This window comes from Pipistrellus kuhlii, unplaced genomic scaffold (genome assembly GCF_014108245.1).
Source record: "Pipistrellus kuhlii isolate mPipKuh1 unplaced genomic scaffold, mPipKuh1.p scaffold_m20_p_1, whole genome shotgun sequence".
Taxonomy (NCBI): Eukaryota; Metazoa; Chordata; class Mammalia; order Chiroptera; family Vespertilionidae; genus Pipistrellus; species Pipistrellus kuhlii.
In genome coordinates this window covers 29,496,789-29,517,077 of record NW_023425404.1, presented here as the reverse complement: position 1 = coordinate 29,517,077, position 20,289 = coordinate 29,496,789, and the positions used below count along the sequence as shown (strand labels likewise).

At 45.2% G+C, this 20,289-nt stretch overlaps 1 protein-coding gene across 11 annotated transcripts in view; it reads right to left on the bottom strand.

Moving 5' to 3' along the window:
* The window catches only part of NIN (ninein), a 103,073-nt gene that overhangs the window by 45,295 nt on the left and 37,489 nt on the right, over nucleotides 1-20,289 (bottom strand). For all 11 annotated transcript variants that reach the window (XM_045580901.1, XM_045580926.1, XM_045580903.1 and 8 more), the window contains 7 exons: nucleotides 11,084-11,123; nucleotides 9,276-9,466; nucleotides 5,124-5,270; nucleotides 3,918-4,085; nucleotides 3,032-3,168; nucleotides 2,369-2,509; nucleotides 1,954-2,128 (listed from right to left, as the gene is read on the bottom strand). In XM_045580901.1, the coding sequence (XP_045436857.1) occupies nucleotides 1,954-2,128; nucleotides 2,369-2,509; nucleotides 3,032-3,168; nucleotides 3,918-4,085; nucleotides 5,124-5,270; nucleotides 9,276-9,466; nucleotides 11,084-11,123 (999 nt within the window). The remainder of the gene's footprint in view (nucleotides 1-1,953; nucleotides 2,129-2,368; nucleotides 2,510-3,031; nucleotides 3,169-3,917; nucleotides 4,086-5,123; nucleotides 5,271-9,275; nucleotides 9,467-11,083; nucleotides 11,124-20,289) is intronic.

Sequence of the window (20,289 nt, the reverse complement as noted above, 5' to 3'; positions counted from 1 at the left end):
CATTGCAATAGAAAATTTAATGACATGAAAGACATTCTCAACATATTATCAAATGAGAGAAAACTGGTTCAGCTGTCAGAAAAACTATAAAAAGTAGAATAACCCTGAATTTTTATTTTGTGATAGAGTTTGATTTACAATTTTATTTTGGTTTAAAGATATAAAAGCTTCACACATATAGGTTTTTCATAATTGGCATATGTTTAAATTATTATAATAAAATGAAGTTCACAAAGGGTGGGTTTTTTCTGTATATATATCAATAATACTCGTTAGAGAGATTTCCACCCACAGATTTTCACACAGACACTCCATTCAACCTATTTTCTATTCCAATGTTAAAGCTGATTGGAAGAACAGTATTTTCAAAGTACATTTTGCCAAAAGCATATAGAGCCAATATATGTTAACACATTCATGTTCACACTCTCTCACAGCAATATGGAATAAAAGAGAACATGTTTGAAGCATTAAAAAAATATATACCGTTTCCCCCAAAATGCCAATTCTACAACTCTAACCCTTCAGAGTATGTCTAGATTTAGATGGCAACAATGAGCAGCAATCTTGAGGTCTTGGGTCTGAGGGGATGCTCTGGCCAAGGCAGTCTGGAGGTGGGAGGGAGTCGGATACAAATACAATGACCTATGATGGATCAGAAAATTGGCTTATTTCTGGCAAGAACAAAGTGAGTGAAATGGAAATGAAGAAGTAATTTGGCCTGCAGTGTTGGAGAAAGCGGTGAAGGAGCATAAAAGCCCAACGAGGAACTGAGAGAGCTGATGGCAGGTGCAATGGGGGTGGGGGCATGACACCAAGGAGAGGCGGGGAGGATTGCTGGTGGTTCCTGAGGCTAGAAAGGTATGGCAAGCCCCATTTTGGAGGTCTCCAGTGCTACCACATTGCACCCTTACGAAGGGTAAGAGTGTGATGGTAAGTGTTCTTTAGTAAGGCAACTTTGGTGACCATACAGAGGTCAGACAGATAAAAGAAAGGCTGTACATTATGTCCATGAGAAATCATGATGAATCCTGAGCCTATTCAGAGCCTGTGGAAATGGAGAGGAAGTGGATAAATCGGAGAGGCATTGCATAGCATCAAGACTTAAAACCTGACGAGTGAGGATGACTGAGGACTTGAGCTTCTGGGACATAGCACATGGCAATGATGCAGACCAGGGAGACAATTCAACAGAGGAAATAGTTGGATGGTTAGGAAGCGAGAAGCAGCTCCGTTTTTGATGTGCGGAGTTTGGGAACCTTTCATAACCTCAACAACAGTGACTATTCCATATGTACCAATTACTTTCCAGACACCGTATGTGGAGCGTTTCACTTAATCCCCATTTCAATGCCAGGGGGTAGGCATAACGATGGTGCCCATTTTGCACATTAGGAAACAGGTTTGGGTAACTTGTTCATGGTTTTTCATTAAGTAGTGGTATTCGGATTCGAATCAGGCAGTCTGAGTCCAGACCCCGCTCCCCGCTTATCTCTAGACTACACTGTACCACAGTATCTGGTGTCAGAGTCCAGTAAAGAGAAGGACCACTTCCTCTACAAGGCGTGGGAAAGGAGAGCAGGATGTGTGAGGGAAAAGGCACATTTGGAAGCACAAAAGCAAAGCTGATGGGCTCTGTGTGGCAGGAGACAAGCCCATTTGCTAAGAGAAAGGAGTGAGGGGAGGGCGGGGAAGGGAGAGGGCATCAAGCTGGCCAAACAGCCCTGAGGACCCAGGGAAGCTTCAGGGGGAGAGAAGAACAAGAACCAGCTCTTGACAAGCCAGAAGCCTGGATACCCCTGAAATGGAGACCCCCAGGCGGGGCTCTGCTACACCTGGGTGGCCCCGCAGGGTAACCGTAGGGAAACCTGCCCGAGCCCTGGGCGGACGCGCCCTCTCACACAGCTGCGTTTCCCCCGCAGGACCCAGGCCTCAGAACTAACGGAAGATTACCTTTAAAGAGAGGGCAAGGCGGTCCCGGATGTAGTTCTCTTCTGTTTTTGCCTTTTCAATTTCCTGCTCCAGTTCCAAGCGCTGCTTGCCCACCTGCTGCATGATCTGCTCCCTCTCCTTTCGGAGTTCGTTCTTTAAGGCTGCTATGCGTTCCTTGTACTCTTCATCCAGTTTCCTGGGAGGAGGAAAGACCAGCAAGCTGCCATCACATCTCTCAGAGATCCCTCTGTGGCTCTACCAAAAGTCGAAGCAGAGTCAGGCAACTTGAGAAAGTATCTAGTGTCTCCTGCTTTCCTTTAGGCTTAGCAAGACCTCATTCCCGCCAGCCAGGGGTGGCCAGGCAGGCAGGCAGGCTGAGCCCCATCGCCCGGGGCCAGGGGGCCGGATAAGGAGGGATCGGCCCTACCAGGCGCACCTGAGGTTGTACTCATTCCGTCGCTCTATGGCCGCATGATGATCGTCCACCTCTGAGGCCATCAGAGACTTGAGCTTCTCGGCTTTGTCCAGGTCTAACCGTAGCTTCTCTTTTTCTCTGACCACTTGGTCAACACGCTCCCTGGAATCAGAAATACACCAAGTTCAAGAGAAACTGTTTCTAAGTAACAAGTAGACCCCAACATGCTGTCATCTGGCTTGCTTCAATACAAACACAAGCCCAAACTGGTTTGGCTCAGTGGATAGAGCGTCAGCCTGGGGGCTGAAAGGTCCCGGGTTCGATTCTGATCAAGGGCATGTACCTTGGTTGCAGGCACATCCCCAATAGGTGTGCAAGAGGCAGTTTCTCTCTCATCGATGTTTTTAACTCTCTATCCCTCTCTCTTCCTCTCTGTAAAAAAATCAATAAAATATATATTTTTAAAAATACAAACACAAAACCAAGACAGCCAAACAGCTTTCAAAACGAGGACACTGCACAGCTCCCTTCAAAAACCCACAAGCACATCTACGCTCTCCCTCGTTTTTACAGCAGAGATGACAGCAGAGTAGCCACATCTGCATATGGAAACACATGTATGTCACCGGCACCCCAATGACATTTGCTGGACCAGTAGAAAAGAAAATGAAGGAAACCACTCACAGCAAATGCCGGATCTCAGCTTTGAAGCTGGCCAGAGCCGCCTGGTGGATGCTGTTCTTGGTGACCAGAAGTTCATTTTCCAGAGCCAGTGTCAACTCTGTCAAGTTGACGTTTCCATTGAGGCTAAAATCCAAGGCCTGGAGGTCAGAACAAGTTCAGGAGAATCATAAGTTCTGTCCTCTGGAGGCTGACAGTGAAGGTTAACAAGCCCAGAGAGCTAAATGTATAGTCTAGAACCATGGTCGGCAAACTGCTGTTTGCGAGCCACATGCGGCTCTTTGGTCCCTTACATATGTATTCTCATCCCCCATTACCTTCCCACCTCCCACCCCCACCTCATGGCCTGGGCGAGTCTATTTTGAAGAAGTGGCGTTACAAGAATTTTAAGTTTATAAAAATATGGCTCTCAAAAGAAATTTCAATTGTTGTACTATTGATATTTGGCTCTGTTGACTAATGAGTTTGCCAACCATTGGTCTAGGAGATGGATAATTACATTTCTTTAGTGACTGCTAAGGAACAATCTTTAGTCCGGAACATAACTAGCTTTCTTTAAGGAAACCTTACCATGGTTATTTAAATGTTTTTAAAGAAAATGCTATCTGGTACTTTAAATAAACACAATGGTATAATTCTAATCCTTACCAAGCAGAGATTAGTTAAGAGCATTTCTTTTATCAATAATTTAGGAGTTAAAAACATAGAAAGTAGTTAGTAACAGACTCCTGGTGAAAGGGGGTAGAAAAAGTTACCTCTTATTTTTGAGGTCTTGTGAATAGAAGTATCATTAAGGAGAAATCAAATGACCAAATCACAGTTTCAAAAAACACCTGGAATTTTTCAACCCTTTCCCAATATAATTTTCCTCCCATTTTTGCTGCCACACCTTCAGGATCTCCTGGCTGTTCTCAATGCCCTCTTCCTGCCAGGTGTCAAGTATTCTGTCCACTGATGCGTAGCCCAGTCCATCATCCAGGCAGGAGAAGACCCGAAAGGCAGTGGTACTCGTCATCACCAAAGGGGCTGTAGTGCGTCGTCCACTCTCATCAAAAGACTGGAGGAAGAAAGCGACTTGAGCAAACTCAGGCATTTCGACAAGGTGTTGGTGAAGGCCAAACTGGTCAGTCCTGCCCACAAGAGCAGGAGGTGTGTTTCTCTAATTTACATGAGGGGCGGGGCGTGCCATGCAGCCCCTTTGATCTCCTTTTCCCAAGTGAGCCAAGAATGCAAAGGTTATCAAAAACAAGGAACTCGCCAAAACCGGTTTGGCTCTGTGGACTGAAAGGTCCCAGGTTTGATTCCAGTCAAGGGCATGTACGTTGGTTGCGGGCATATCCCTAGTAGGGGGTGTGCAAGAGGCAGCTGGTTGATGTTTCTCTCTCATTGACATTTCTAACTCTCTCTCTCTCTCTCCCTTCCTCTCTGTAAAAAAATCAATAAAATATATATTTTTAAAAACACACACAAAACTAAAACAAACAAAAAAACACAAGGAACTCTGGCAGAGAGTTCCTTGCTCTAGATGAGATGTGTCTCTACTTAGCACCAGGTTTCTTCTTCAGTTAACATTAAGGGGCACAACTAGTGGTCTTCCCACTCTGTAATTTATGGTCATTTTGCAAACCTAATTTTCCCTCCTTAAGGGCTTATTCCTTCTTTCTTTTTTAAAATTTCTTTATTGATTAAGGTATTGCATATGTGTCCTCATTCCCTCATTACCTTCCCACCGCTCCCCTACCCCCATGCTGGCTTATTCTTTCTTATTCTTCTTTTGCCTCACTCCTTCTCCTTAGTATTTTTCTTCAAACAACTGGTTAAGTCATTAAAAATTATTCACATGGGTTTCACTTCTACTTATAAAGAAACCACTTCCACCAGGCTGGTGTGGCTCTGTGGTTGAGTGTTGACCTATGTCCTAGGAGGTCATGGTTCGACTCCCAGTCAAGGCACATCGCCCAGGTTGTGGGCTCGATCTCCAATAGGGAACGCGCAGGAGGCAGCCAACCAATGATTCTCTCACTCCCTCTCCTTTCCCCTCTGAAATCAATAAAAATGTATGTTAAAAAGAAATCACTTCCCATTTATTTCTTACCTGCATGGAGAGGTGCCTTTTCAACTGTCTATACGGAGTAGACGCTGACGGTGTAAGGGATTTCCCATTTTTGTACAAGCCATAGAAAAAGTCTTCTACACTCATTGTGCCATCAGGATCAAGGTTATGGAAGACTTCCTCCAGCGCCTGGAAAAAGGTAACCAAATACTCAAGGCCCAAAGTACACTACTGGCCAATAGAAATTGGCATCAAGGTTGATCCCAGGACTCCAGAAATATAACATGTCTCTCTATTCTAGTTTCACTAAATTTACTTTCCTTTTTAGTAATTATGTCCTTCTCCCTCACACAAACTAAGCAAAAGTCCATTTCAATATCTTCACAATCTTTACACAAGTTAGCAATTACCTTTTTTTCTTTTACTCACACTTTTAAAGCAGGAACCCTTTTTCTTTTTTAAATTTCAGAGAGGAAGGGAGAGGGAGAGATAGAAACATCAATGATGAAAATCACTGATTGGCTTCCTCCTGCACCCTAAACCCCCACTGGGGATTGAGCCTGCAAACTGGGCATGTGCCAGACCCAGAATCAAACCATGACCTCCTGGTTCACAGGCTGATGCTCAACCACTGAGCAATGGCAGCCAGGTGAGCAGGTAATCTTTAATGTTACTACACATCATTCTCACAAATTAAAAAATTACTTAAGAGATATAGCTTACTAGTGATGTATTAGTAAAAGTTAGTTGACCATTGAGTCATTGTACAGTGGTTACTTTACATAATATTGTACGTATATTTAATTTTTTAAAATGGTATGTTAGGATCTGGTCTAGAGCAGATAGCAATGGCCTAAAGACTTAGATCTGAAACCCCTGGCGTGGGATTTAGAATGTTATTTGGAACGAGACTGTGTGTTTTTATTTGTCCTCATGCTTTAGCATGGGAGAAGTGAAGATTGGAGGAAAAGGATTTTGTGTGTGTGCAATAGAAGGATTCTAAGAGGTGTAAAAAGAAGGGAATTTTTCTGGCCATTGTGCAACCTCTGACAGTAATCATGTGGTCTTCATCATATAATGGGGGGAGAGGACACTGGGCTACAGTCTCTCTGATAGGTTCGCCAGGGGAGATGGTTTGTTTCCCAGCTCAACAGGGGAAAGGAAAGGTGAATAAAGCAGAGGAATCACCGAAACACAAAACTGGGTAAAGACCTCTTTCTCCTCCTGGCAGTTGGATTCCTCTTTTCTATGGGAACATGCCGTCAGGGAATAAAGCAGAGGTTGCTGGAGGATCTTGTTAAATGTGGTCTCTGATATAGTTCATGTGGGGGCGGGGCCGAGATCCTGCAATTCTAACAAGCTCCCTGGTGATGCCTGTGTTGCTAAGTAATAAACAGAATAAACATCAAATTTAGTCTTATTGCATTAGAGCCTATGATTAGTTGGGTCCACTTTAACAAAGGCCTCTTCGTAACACATCCTTCAATTTACAATATTCATTTCCTAAGCCTGGGCTGCAACGAGGATTCCTGTCATCTCAGAATTGTTCATTTTATTCTTCTTGTAATTGCTTGAGGCATTTCTTTCATGTCAAATGCTTTTTCCCCTCCCAATCCCTATCCAATAGGAAACATCTGTTTCTATTTCTATTTATATACCACTTCCTCTGGAGAGGACTCTAAAACAAGAAAACCATTCTTAGGAGTGGAAATCTTTGGCAGAAGAAGCAATAGCTCCAAATGGAGAATTGTGTGGTGAAACTCAAAGGTATTTGGGTCAAGATTCTATGTTTGCTAAGATCCCCTTAGCTTCTCAGTCCCCTTCTTACCAGCCAAAAGCACACTTTCTTAGAGGACGAGGCCTTCCAGGCCATCAAACCGGAAGTCACGGTAAAATCCAGCTGCAGGAGACTGGAGTTAACGAGCATAGTGTGGCTCTGACCTTAGAGACCCACACTGCTTAGCTCTGAGACCCTGGCCAAATCCATGTATAGCTTCCAGATTGCCTAAACACCAGTCACCTGATCCATTCACAGGGAGCCCTGCCAGTTACTGCGCACGGGGCAGTGGGCAAATGGTGCGTCAGAAGGATGTGGACTCAGAGGAGGGTGGGTGAGCGGGGTTGGGCTGAAAAGAACACAAGTCAGCTGAGCAACTGGGGCGCCCCCTGCAGCCTGTGCAGGAGCCAAACTTAGTCGCCTGAGGACAGTCTTACTCCCCAGGCTACATCAGACAGATCTTTGGATGGCTGGTTTCCCAATGTGCAAAATAATGCACTAGAATAGGGACCTCGAATCCCAAATATTCACGGAGACCAGAAGGTGCTGTATGAGGCAGGATGGTCCGGAGATGTTAGCAAGCAGTGCCCTTTAAAGCAGTGAACCGAACCCACGAGGGCATGCCCGGCCCAGAGGCCCGAGGCACTTCCTGCTGCCAGCAAACGGAGCCAAATCCAACCTTTAAAAAAACTTCCTGATTTAAAAAAAGGGCAGCAAAAACGTTCGACTTCTAAACATTGCGCAGGCCAAATAAAACAGCCTGTGGGCCGTGTTTGGCAGCGAGGGCGACCGTGTGCCATCCGTGCCCTGTAGGTGTCCTAGCTTCTGGAAGGCAGAGTCCACACTCCTGCCTCCGTCCCTCCTCACGGTAACAGCGAGCGGCAGTGATCTCACTCTTCATCTATGAAGTGAGGAGTAACTAAACCTAAAATTGCTTTCGGTTGTACAATTCTGGGATTTCAAATCGTGTGCTGATGAGATCATGATGAACGCCCAGGTCTTCTGTGGTAAGGAAAAGCTATCCTCAGTGAGCGGTCCTCTCCTCCGGCTCCGATGAGAGGAAAATAACGGGACAGGCTGCTTCTCGCCCTGGGTCCTGGAAATTCCACCACAAAAGATCAACTGCCCGCAAGTGGCTGCCGTTTGTTCCAAGAGTTGTTCTTGGATAAATAATCCATGCTTGTGCAACTATTTCTTGGCAAAAACAACCTGAGATTGTACATTCTGCGCTGGTTTATACTTAGGAGGATGCATTTAATTTTATGACTCAACAGCCACCGCTGAAAAATAAATCATTAAAAAGGTAGTCAAATGGCATATAATGGTCACATACACAAGGAAGAAGGGAAAAAGACCTCTGCTAGCCAGGCTGCTTGGGAGCTTTGATAAGTCTCTCTCTGGTTTAGGAAATGCTACTGACTCCTGAGCAAACAGACAGCAAGGCTTCAAAATATTATTATAATCAAAGGTTCCCCAAGCTACAACGAGCCCTAACCTCTTAGTCCCTCCAATCCTTTTTTTTTTTTCTTCTTCTTCTTTTTTTTTTAGCTCTTTGAAAGACATACCTTGGAATTATTTATATTCTTATGTTTCAAAACTATTACCCAGTCCTGCCTGTTCTCTTCTTAAATGCAAAGCTCAGAAAATGCAAAGCTCACAATTTTGCTAAACAAGAGTTTTGGGTACTCCTTCAAACTCTCTCCTGTCTCTCTTCAAAACCACCAAGCGACCCTTTTCCGTTCTTCATGACTAGAATAGCATCATGGCTCCTAGCTGGTCTTCTAACCAGATGGTCTCTTTACTCCAAGACACCCAGACCACCCTCAGCACGTCAGTTTCTCCTATATGTTAGTCTGCTACAGCGCCCAGGCTGGTATTGGGATCGCTCCCAAAACCTAATCTCATCAGCCTGGCCTTCAACTTATTTCCCCAACTCCAATCTGCCTGCTTAATCCTTCCTCTACACCTTCCCCACAGTCACACCCATGAATGCCATGTCTACAAAGACAGGCTGTTTCCAAAATGTATACATACACTTTGAGTAATTATAAAGGCAGCGTTTTTAAAAATACAGTTCATTTTCAAAATTGAGCTACCGGCTATTCAAGTATGTAGACATTGTTGGGGGGACACCTTATATATCTGACACGATGGCTGTACTGATATAATATATAGTATGGGGTAAAGCGAGGGGCACCGAGTATGGGCTCAGTAGGTGTCAGCTATTGTCTGTTTTTCTTTTCTACAACACAGCTCCTCAAGGACAGGATCTTCGTGGCTGACTTCCCAGAAAAAAAAGAGAAGGAAGTCTCTGGAACATACTTCAGGAAGCCAGAACATGGCTGTTCCAGGCCTGTGGGCAGCTGAGCTTTTATGGTGATGACTCTTCATGAATAAACATGTGATGCACGGCTCACCTCTCCATCGACATTCTGCAGACCGTACTGCTCACAGAGGGAGGCTAGCTTCTTCCGGTTCAGGTGACCATCCCGAGTAATCCCCAAATCTTCACAAACCTCCTGCAGTTTCTCCTCTATCCAGTCCTGGGCAGGGGCAGGCCCACTTTGGGAGGCATTCAAGTCATCTGGGTTCCAAAATCTTAGCTGGCCTGAAATAAAAGCATACGTTGTGTTGTCTCCAAAGGGATTACAAAGAGAGAGACCAATCTCAAAGAAAAAAAAAAATAGTGTTCTTTTGAAAGTAAAAATGATAAAAAAAAAAAAAAGACTATGAATGCTGATTCCATTTTGATTTAATTCTGAAGTTCAAATGCAATGGAACCACTGGTTCTCGGGCTGCACTTAGGGCAGTGGTCAGCAAACTCATTAGTCAACAGAGCCAAATATCATCAGTACAACGATTGAAACTTCTTTTGAGAGACACATTTTTTTAGACTTAAACTTTTTCTAACGCCACTTCTTCAAAATAGACTCACCCCTGCCGTGGTATTTTGTGGAAGAGCCACATTCAAGGGGCCAAAGGGCTGCAGGTAGCTCTCGAGCCGCAGTTTGCCCACTATTGACCTAGGGCAATCAGGCTTTTTAAAATTTTGTTCACTGGCAGTCATGCCCGTGGAAGAAGTAGCTCTCGTGCAGCCATGCCGAGGGTCTAGTCCTGCCTCACTCAGTACAACGGACACATGGATAGCCTCAGGCTTTGGTGACAGCGGGGGAGAAAGCTGGGTGAGAGGCACTCCACCGAGCTTTACCCACCCACCTCAACAAGGGCTCCCGTTACCTCCACTCTCTGTCTAGTCTAAGCACTAGAAAGTCTAGTCTGGCACTGGTTTTACTGCGAAGAAAATAGTCATGTCTCAAGATTAGTTTGTTCCAAAACCTTTACACCTATCAATATTTTGGCTGGCAAAAACGGCCCAACTCCAAAGAATAAAAAAAGGTTGTAAGCTGCAAGTTATTCATTATCTATATATTAAGGGTAAGTTCTATGCAAAGGCTTGTGGATAAAATGACTTATTTAAATATCAAAGTTTATTTTTCTATTAAAAGTTCTCACTTCTAGTTATATTTTCGACTTGCCCTCTTATTGGTCTTTAAGGTCATTAAACATGAGATAATTACTGGCACAATTTTGTGTGCCCGGAAGAACTTGGAGGGTTGAGAAGAGCATTTAGTGTTATTTATCGAAGAGATTATGCCCATTACTGCTGTGTGTTTCCAGGCTGGAGACCTGGAGAACACGCTGTAATTGCACTTAAGTACACAGATAGCCTGCCAGGGTAGTCTGTGCAGCCAGCTGAGGGTCTGTCAGCTGAGCCACAGTGCCATCTGCTGGCCAAAGATCAACTTGTTTTGAATGCTCTTTTTTTTTTTTTTTTTAATTGAATCTATTGGGGTGACATTGTGCTTAATAAAACCATACATGTTTCAAGTGATGTTTCTTAAATACATCTAAAACCTGTCAAGAGATAGGTCGCTATTTAATTCAGGATGGCTCAGATTAATTTCGAAGTCTATAGAAGAGAGTAATTAGCTATAGTGAAATGTTACGTTTCAGTTCTCCTATCTTGCATGATGGTAAAAGTTAGTATTTTAGAACTATAAGCTATCAGTTGAGGGTGAATTTTTCTTGCTTCTGTTCTTAAGGTTACTTCTTCGCTGGCCTCCAGTAAGCACGGCTGTCAGAAGGCCAGGAGATGCAGGAAGGGGAGTGTGGAGAATGCCCGTGAATGGCAGCCGCCCTTCCCCCACACACACTGAGCTCCTACCTTCTGCTTCGTACTCCTCACTGGGCTGCGTCTTCCAGGGCTAGAGGAGGCAAAAGAAGGAGATCAGTGCCCCTGAAAGCATCATCTGCATGAGTCACAGTCCCAGGACCCCCTCGTGCTTCCTCCTCAACCAGCCTCTGAAGAAACACCACACAGCCTTCTGCGGAGTTTCACCACGACGGCAAAGTCACTTATTCCACAGCACAACCTGCCACAACCAACAAAACCACGCTGGAGCAAACACTCAGGTCCCACCAGCCAACAAGCATCTGAATGCATGTGTGGGTGAATGTGTTCCTCCACAGATGTGCACTGGGTGCCAGGAGTTTTGCCCCATCTTTGGAATACAACTATGAAGAGCATGAACATATTTCTTGCCTCAAGAAATGTACATGCTAATGCAGACATGCAGGCAAAACAAAACAACAACAAAAACAAACAAACAAAAAATCAAACCAGGAAGTACAATAGGGTAGTATATTACAATACATGCTATGATGGGGAAGTTCAAGGTGCTATGAGAATACATGGGATCCTTCGGACGTGGGAGATCTGGGTAGACTTCCTAAAGAATCGATCGTCTAAACTGAGACCTGAGGGTGAGCAGGAGCAGGCGACAGCCAGGTGAAAAGGAAGGAGCAGGTGCTGTTTGCAGAATGAGGCAGGAATGAGCCTAGTGTGTCTGCAGCCCAGTAAGAGGGGACAGATGCAACCCAAAAGGAGGAAGGCTAGAAAGGTCAAATGGACACTGCCAGGAACTTACACTAAAAACAGCGACATTTATCTGACCTGGGCCGTTTTACCCCCTTAGCATATGCTATGTTACTGCTACTGGGTCTTTTCCACGTCCCAGCATGGAGCAGTGGTTTGGGCTGGCGCACAACTGCACTGGGCCAAGGACACAAGTCAGAGCCCCAATCCAGGCGTTGCTCCACTGGCCAACACGGCACAGGTCTGCTCCAACCATGGGCAACGAGTAGGTCCGCAGTGGCCTTGGCCTCACTAGTGAGCTGCCTAATCACTGCTTTTGGGAGGTTCTACAATAGGGGTGTCGAACTCAATCAGAGAAGGGGCCAAAATCTAAAATCCAGCCTAAATTGCGGGCCGAATGGTTTACTGAACAGTCATAAACTGTCATTGTGATGGAAATGCAGCGGAGTGCAGTGATGACAGCGCGGTGCGGGCCACATTGCAAGGCCTGGCGGGACGGATTTGGCCCTCGGGCCTTGTGTTTGACACATGTGTTCTACAACCATCGCAGGAAAACTCATTGAGGAAAAAAAAAAAAAGGTGTATCCCCCCCCCCACCACCATCACCCTCCCTTCCAAACCTGGCTGCTGTCTCAGCAAAGAGCCAATGGTAGGAATGAAGCTCCCTTGACCACTCTCTGTGCTGGCTGATTTCTTAGAATCCCGAAACAAACTCAACAGGAAAACAAGCCTCATTACTCCCGTCTCCAGAGCTCGGATTGCTCATGGCAGGCAGTGAGCAGGTTGACTTTCAGTAGCTAGTGCGAGTTGATCTGAGTAAGCATGCCTACTTTGTTCCTCTTGGCACTCAGGCCTCTCCTCTTAACCGAAGGACAGCCATCCAACAGGGCGTCACAGTTCCATACTTTACCTAAAAACATACTGAAGGTAATACCAATTCAGAGAGTTCCCCAGATTTTGCACACTGAACTGAAACCACGCACTGACAACGACGAGTGAAAGTCACTGTGGAAACTGAGTTAGGGTGCAATGATATTTGCTTGTTAATTTGATTACAATTTTATCAGCCCGCATTTCCACATAAAGACAGATCCAACCTGGCAATGTCCACGCATGGTGGGTGTAGGGAGGGAGCAGTGGAATAAATAGTCCTTCATAGATTTTCCAATATTATTTTTTGGGGAAGAATTCAACTGTTTGTATATTAAAAGTTTTAAATCAATAAAGTCCCATTAATAAAAGCACACTGCTTGTCTGTCCTCTATTTTCTCATCCAATAGATCAAATTATTTATTTACAATACTAGAGGCTCGTTGCTCGAAATTCATGCACAGGGAGGATCCTAGGCCTGGCCAGCAATCAGGGCCAATTGGGGCCTTCTGGCTTCTGGTTGGGACCTTCTTTCATTCCGTGCTGCCCCCTGGTGGTCAGTGCCTGTCATAGAGAGCAATCGGTTTCCTGGTTGAACTTCTGCAGGGACAATTTGTATAGTAGGCTTTTACATATATAGATTTCTATTTTTTTCAGCAAATGATTTAAATTCTCGTCCGACTTTGGCACCCCAAATGTGAAAACTCATTCAGTATTATAAGTTGGACACACCCTGAAATAAAATCCATTAAATCCACCTACAACAAATAAAAATAGGTTTCTATGGTCTAAGAATCATTTGGTCAAAATAAAACCCACCAAATCACAAACAGCGGATGGTTTTGAACAGCATAAACTGGCAGGAGAAATGGCAAAATGAATCTCGCTGGATATGAATGATAGAGGGAGCCTCGCTGGGATACAGCTGGAAAAATGCAAACACACCTTCAAAAAATCCTTGGTAACAATTCCTAAAGCGACAAGCTGTGTATCTTGCTACATAAAAGTTTATTGTTCATATTTGCTCACTTCTCAATGCATTTTAAAACAGTGAGCCATTAGTTCAGAGGATCAAGAGGCTACACACTCACTGTCTCCAACATCTCACGAGGCTATGGGACCAGGTGCATGTATCTGATGCAATCCCCAGGCTGGTACTTCCCCGCACCTTCTTTTCCCGACTCTCACCCCTAACTAATAAGAGATGGAGTTGTGGGGTTACTGCACGCACGTAGGAGCTGGACTGCCAGGCTCTGAATCCTGGCTTACCTACCAGGTTGGGTTTGGACAAATCTCTTAACCTCTTTCACCTCAGTTTCCCATCTGTAAAATGGGATCAAAGTAGTACATATTTCACAGAGCTGGGTAAAACGCTTAGAATTGTTCCTGGCACATAATAAGCACTATATAAAGTCTTATTTTTAGTGGACATGTGTTTATGTAATACATATCGAATGCACGTTTACAATTGTTTTTTATTACGCTTAAACTGAAAGCATTAATTTGGGCAGCCCTGGAGAGGTATCAATTTGTAAGAAAAATGCCAAGTCTCCAGTAAATATGCACAGAGTACAGACAATTTGCATGAGAGGCAACGCAATTAAACAAATGCCAAAAGCGGCATTCTTAAGATAGCCTAACCCAGAGGCATCGGATACAGCGCAACCCCTGAAACCCCAGAGAAAGGTTCATTGCCACAGCAATCAAAGAAGGAGAAATGCAAACCAAGGGATCAGTTTGTTCCCATTGAATTAGAAAAGTGAGATGGGACTCCTATTACCATCAACACATAATTCAAAACAGGCCTGTTTATATGTTACTGGTAGCAGGGTAAATGGATATTACCCTTTTAGTAAAGCAAATGACTTAATGTATCAAAAGCCATAAAAATATCCATGCTCTTTAACTCAATAATTTCATATGGTAATAAAACCAAAAGAAGCATAAAAACACAGACATAAATACATACAATTAGCATTTTTTTTTTTGAGCAAACTATTGAAAACCATTTAAAATAGTCAACGTTGGGGCATAAAAGTGTAATGATCATCATAACGGTAGTCATTAAAAGAGTAATCATAAAAGCATGTAGGAACATGGAAACATGTCTTATGAAATGTTAGGTGGAAGACCATAACAAAAATGCTATCTACACTAATATTACCGCTGGCAAAAATATTTATACAATTAGACAAAGGCCGGAAGGAAATAGAGACAATGAAGTGGATACATTTGCTTGACGGACACGAGAAACAATCTTATGGCATTTCCTTTTGCTGTTATAAATGTTGTTTATGCAACATAAATAGGTACAACTTCACTATTCTTCAAATTTTCACGGAATGAATTTCCTGTGACGTGGGGGTGGGAGAAAAGGAAAGTCCTCTTCCTTAAATGACCGTATTTACCACAGTGCAGCACCTGTAATGTCTGTCCTCTAGCACGGGGCCCCTGACAGAGAGGTGGGTGGTGGGAGGCCCATGGGTGAAACCCAGCTGGAACCAGAGCTGCCCAAGCGGACAGAGTGTGGAAAGATCAGGGACACCCATCTGAGACCTACCTCAGGGGTTGTGACCAGGACTATCCAAAAGAGGAATTCTTAAAATAGCCTAACCCAGTGGACCGCAAACTCATTCATCAACAGAGCCAACTATCTACAGTACAAAGATTGAAATTTCTTTTGAGAGCCGAAAACCGACTTCTGCCCATGGGCCACGAAGTTTCAATGTCATTGTACGTGAGTGCCCGCACGTGGTATTTTGTGGAAGAGCCACACTCGAGGGGCCAAAGAGCAGCATGTGGCTTGAGAGCCTCAGTTTGCCGACCATGGGCCTACCCCAATGGCTTCGGAACAGCAAAACCTCTACACCGCAGGCAGCACCAGCGGCTCAAATGGCTTCACACAAGCTTGTAGAGCCAGGGGTGGCAGCGTAGGGGGTAACTTGCTTTAAAATCTCCCAAGCATCCCTCCCCTGGCCCTGTGGGAGGAACACAGGTCCAGCTAGGAGCAGCCCTGACAGGGAGAAGCACGTTTATGCTAATGGCTGCATTTTCATTCCAAGACCACCTCGGCTGGAGAGGGAGTTTGCCATCCTGATAAAGAAGGAGGTAAGCACATGGCGGCTGAACGTTTATTAAATTGCAATGGGGGGGCGGCAGCGGCGGAGTGAGGAGATACAATTCATTCGCAGCTCATTTATTTTCATTCTCACTGCCTGGAGCCAGCAATTCCAATTAAAAAGCAGGGGTGGGGTGGGAGGGAGGCAGGTTAAAAGGTTGGGGATTAGATCGTTGGCTACTGGAACAGCACCAATAGGAGGAGGCATCATTCCGGAACACGGTGGTTTAATTGCTGCAGGTTTACCCAGGCAGGGCAAGCCTGGCAGGTGGCCTGAGACACAGGCCAGCCGGGGGCACTGGAAGGAAGACGACCACAAACATCTCAGGGAAAATGGAGAGAAAGGGAGGGACAATGACTGGGATGTGTTCCAGTATTAATTCACCCCCCCCCCCAAAAAAAAAAAGGATGTTAGATTTCTTCCCTTAAAATTTCATGTAGCCCCCTCACCAGAGAAAGAGCAGATGTTAATAAATTAAAAATACTAATTCTGAGGGATTTAGTCCCAACGCCAGAGGCAGAACGGTGGCATGCATGAGCACCAGGGGATGCTGAGAGACCGTCTGCCTGGCTCGCCATTCTGGGTGACCCCTCAGTGCCTCACTTCATCTGCAAAGAGGGAACACACAGCCAATGGGGACGCGGCCCTGGGAAAAGTGAGCTCTTGTTATTATTGCAGCCACAACAATGATGTGGTGAAAGGTTTGGACTCCAGAGCCAGGCTCCCGAGTTCAATTTCAGTTCAGTTCTGCCACAGGCTGGCTGAGCAACCCTGGGCGGGGTACCTTAACACCCAAGGTGCCTCAGTCTCCCCATGGGTAAGAGAACAGCAATGCCCACCTAGGAGGGTGTGCTAATATTTGGAGAGCACTTAAAACGGCGGCTGGTACAAATTAGTGCTAAGTGTCTGTTAAGTAAATAAATATTATAACAACTATTTCTTCACCTGGCTGTTCAAACTGGGCCAAAGGCAGAGGACAGAAACGGCAGACAGACCAATGTCAGCTTTAAGAAGAAGCATAGAAGAGACCTCTAGAAATGACAGCTTTGAGCATGGAAGTTTCGATGAAGCTAGCAACTTTTCTTTTACTGAATTTTTACGGAGAGGAAGGGAGAGGGATAGAGAGTTAGAAACATCGGCCAGCTGCCTCCTGCACACCCTCTCTCCTCCCAAATGGGGATGTGCCCGTAACCAAGGTACCTGCCCTTGATCGGAATCGAACTTGGGACCCTTCAGTCCGCAGGCCGATGCTCTATCCACTGAACCAAACCGGTTTCGGCGAAGCAATCAACTTTTGATTCAGCTTAGGAGCAGGGTCTCCCCAGGGCCCGGCCCATGTGGGACAGTGGCCCCTGGCTGGCCACAGCAGGCAGGGGCTGCTTGCGCTTCCACATGACCATCCTAAGTGGCCTGGCCCACAGCCCATGGAGAGCAGACAGAGGGGAGAAGGTCAGAGTTGTAGCCCCACCCCCTCACGCAGACAAAGGGAGCCCCGCACCAGCCTCAGCCCCGGGGCCTGCTGGCCATTGTGGCAGCTCCCTACATCTGGACGAGGCTGCCCCCCCCCACATGGGCCGCGCAGGCGGCGCTGCTTTCAGGAATGCCTTCTTTGGAGGGACACCTGCTTGGCTGGACTGCGCAGCAGATGGCCCGAGCCCCTTGGATCCCGGGCCTCCAGCACCGAGGCCGGGCCAGCATCTGCAGCCTGTGGGCCTGGCACGGCCTCTGCCCACAATAGCCCGGTCACAGCCCCCACCAACCATCTGCTCCGGGGCAGACCTTGTGCCCCGCAGAATGTACGGCTAATTAAAGCGATTACGGGGGCACACATGGCTGTTCTTCCCCAGCAGAGGCTGCCGAGCTGATCTCAACAGCGTTACGCAGGGCTTTTTGTTTTTGTTTTGTTTTTTGGTCTTGCTTTGTTTTTGCTTAGGAAAGGGGAAAGTCCAGCAAGCCCAGAAAGAAGAGGGAGGAAATGTACTAGAATCGCAAAGCTTCCCAAACAAACGGAGCTGCAGGGCCTACTTGACAAGAGTAGCTCAGCAGAGGAGTCTCTGGGAACATGACACACACACAAACATTGGTTTAGGAGGACGCTTATGAGGAAAACCGCAGGACTTTGAAAAACATAGCATCTGTGGCATTTATGCCCTATTTATAAATAGTGGGCCAGCTACTGGAGACTGAGCGTGCCCCAGGTCTGGCTACTACTTCTGCAGGACACACTTCCTGGGGCTTTGGTTTGCTCCCCGCGGTCTCACCTCTGAAGGCAAAGTGGTCCACGGAGGCCCGGACAGCCCGGTTCCCAATCTCTGCTCAGAACCAGGGGCGAGTAGCTCAGCTGCAGGACTGTCCCTTCCAGAGGGCAAATCAGTGCCTTTATCTTTTAAGGCAAGGAAACGCTGCAAGTCAGTGCTGAGAACGGGAATCGGTGTACGATTTTTAAATGCACACACAGTTGGATGCCAACAAGCCTCCGGTGCTGCCAATGTGGAGAAATGTTCAATTTAAAAGAGTTTTATTCTTAATGACTCTCCTACCAAAGTTGGAAACTGGTTTTGATTCATAGGACTTAAAGAACTTAAAGGAAAGGGATTTTTTTTTTTTTTTTTTTAATACATCTGCTCATGGAATCTGATAGTGTGAATACTGCTTTTCCATTTGGAAAACACTCAGTGGTGTGTAATTGGCAAATGTTACTATTATCAGTAAACTTGTCACTTTATTTTTTATACATTTTTAAAAAATATATTTTTATTGATTTCAGAAAGGGAGAAGGAGAAAGAGATAGAAACATCAATGATGAAAATCATTGATCGGTTGCGTCCTGCATGCCCCCTATTGGGGATCAAACCCGCAACCCAGGCATGTGCCCTTGACTGGAATCGAACCCGGGACCCTCCCTCTAGTCCGCAGGCCAACACTCTATCCAATGAGTCAAATCAGCTGGGGCTAACTTGTCATTTTTTTATTGGTTGTCTGTGTTAGTTAGAAAGTAAGTATTAGAAACCGCTGACTGGAAGATGGACGAGGAGGGGGCTGACTCCAGGGGAATTCCCTTTAGGGTCACCTCAGGAAGACTTTCCAGAACAGCAAAGCTTGAAAGCCTCCACACCCTATTAGCTTTGTAGGGGCTTCTTTATAGCACTTTCAAGTGATCTACAATTGCATCTTGGATGAGTGTCTCATTTCTGGGAATAGCCAGATGATCTAATCAGACTTAAGAAATGTAAAGGAAAACACTGGAATTCCATGAATAAAAAATGTATCCTGGTGATGACATATTGTTTGATGGAAATAAATGACCACAGTATTGAAACTGCTTACAGACTGTCAAAGTAAAAAACTAGACAAAAAATGTTATGGAATGTTAAGACCCGGTAGGTGTGGCTCAGTGAATTAAGCATCATCCCATGGTCTGGGCACATGTCCTGGTTGTGGGCTTGGTTCCCAATAGGGGGCGTGCAGGAGGCAGCGATGGTTGTGTCTCTCTCATTGATGTTTCTCTCTCCCTCTCCCTCTCTATCTAAAAATCAATAAAAACATATTTTTAAAAAACTGTCTGAAAGACAACGTAAAAAAAATGCTATGGAAATAATGGGAAAACAGGTACATTTCAACTACAAAAGCAGAACTTCTCCCAGTTATTAAGATGTTTATTCCAGAATTAAATATTTACTCTATACAATGTAAATGAATAATTCATAAAGTTTAACTGCAAAGTGATACATATACGAAAATGAACATAAGGCGACTCTAAGTCAGTTGCACATGTCTTAAAGACGTTTGATTTTATGTAGAGTAGTAAAATCATTTTCTTAAAAGTTTTTAAACCAACATTGTCTCCCATCTTCCTAACCCCACGGTCCCCACAAAGACTTAACTGGCTTGTCCATTCTTGGGCAAATGAAGCCATTGGCTTTCACTTTTCTCCCAGGTCCTCACTTCAACTGCAGGGTTTTGGCTTACCCTATTATTGTCTACAGTCGAAAAAATAATTGTTTAAAGCCTCTTGCTCTTGATAAGGATCTTACTAGACCTGATTTATTCCCATGGAGGAAAACAGTTAACAAGGCGTCCCCTGTTTTCAACCAGGGCAGAAAGCAGAGTGGCCCTGCCCCAATTGTATTAATTGAACAACCTTTCCTACCAGGGCCAAGCGATACAGAACAGAACTGGGGATTTGTTTTGTTTTGTCTGCGCCCTTGCCACCTACCTACCCTTAGAAGAAGCATGAACATAAGACTCAAGGTCAGTTTAGGAGCCACTGCATATATGCATATAAAAGGCTGGGGTGGGGGGGTGGGGAGGATGTACTCTTTAGAACCTAAAAACTCACTTCTGTTTCTTAATGACGTGAAGCCAGAATGATGACAACCAAAACCTTCTCACTAGTCACACCTTACACGTCTGGATCAAGAATGTGCCCTTTGTTCGTGTGGGTTAATTCAGAATAGAATGTCCAGTTGAATTGCCTCGAGGGAAAAGGACCCCATGAAAAGAGAA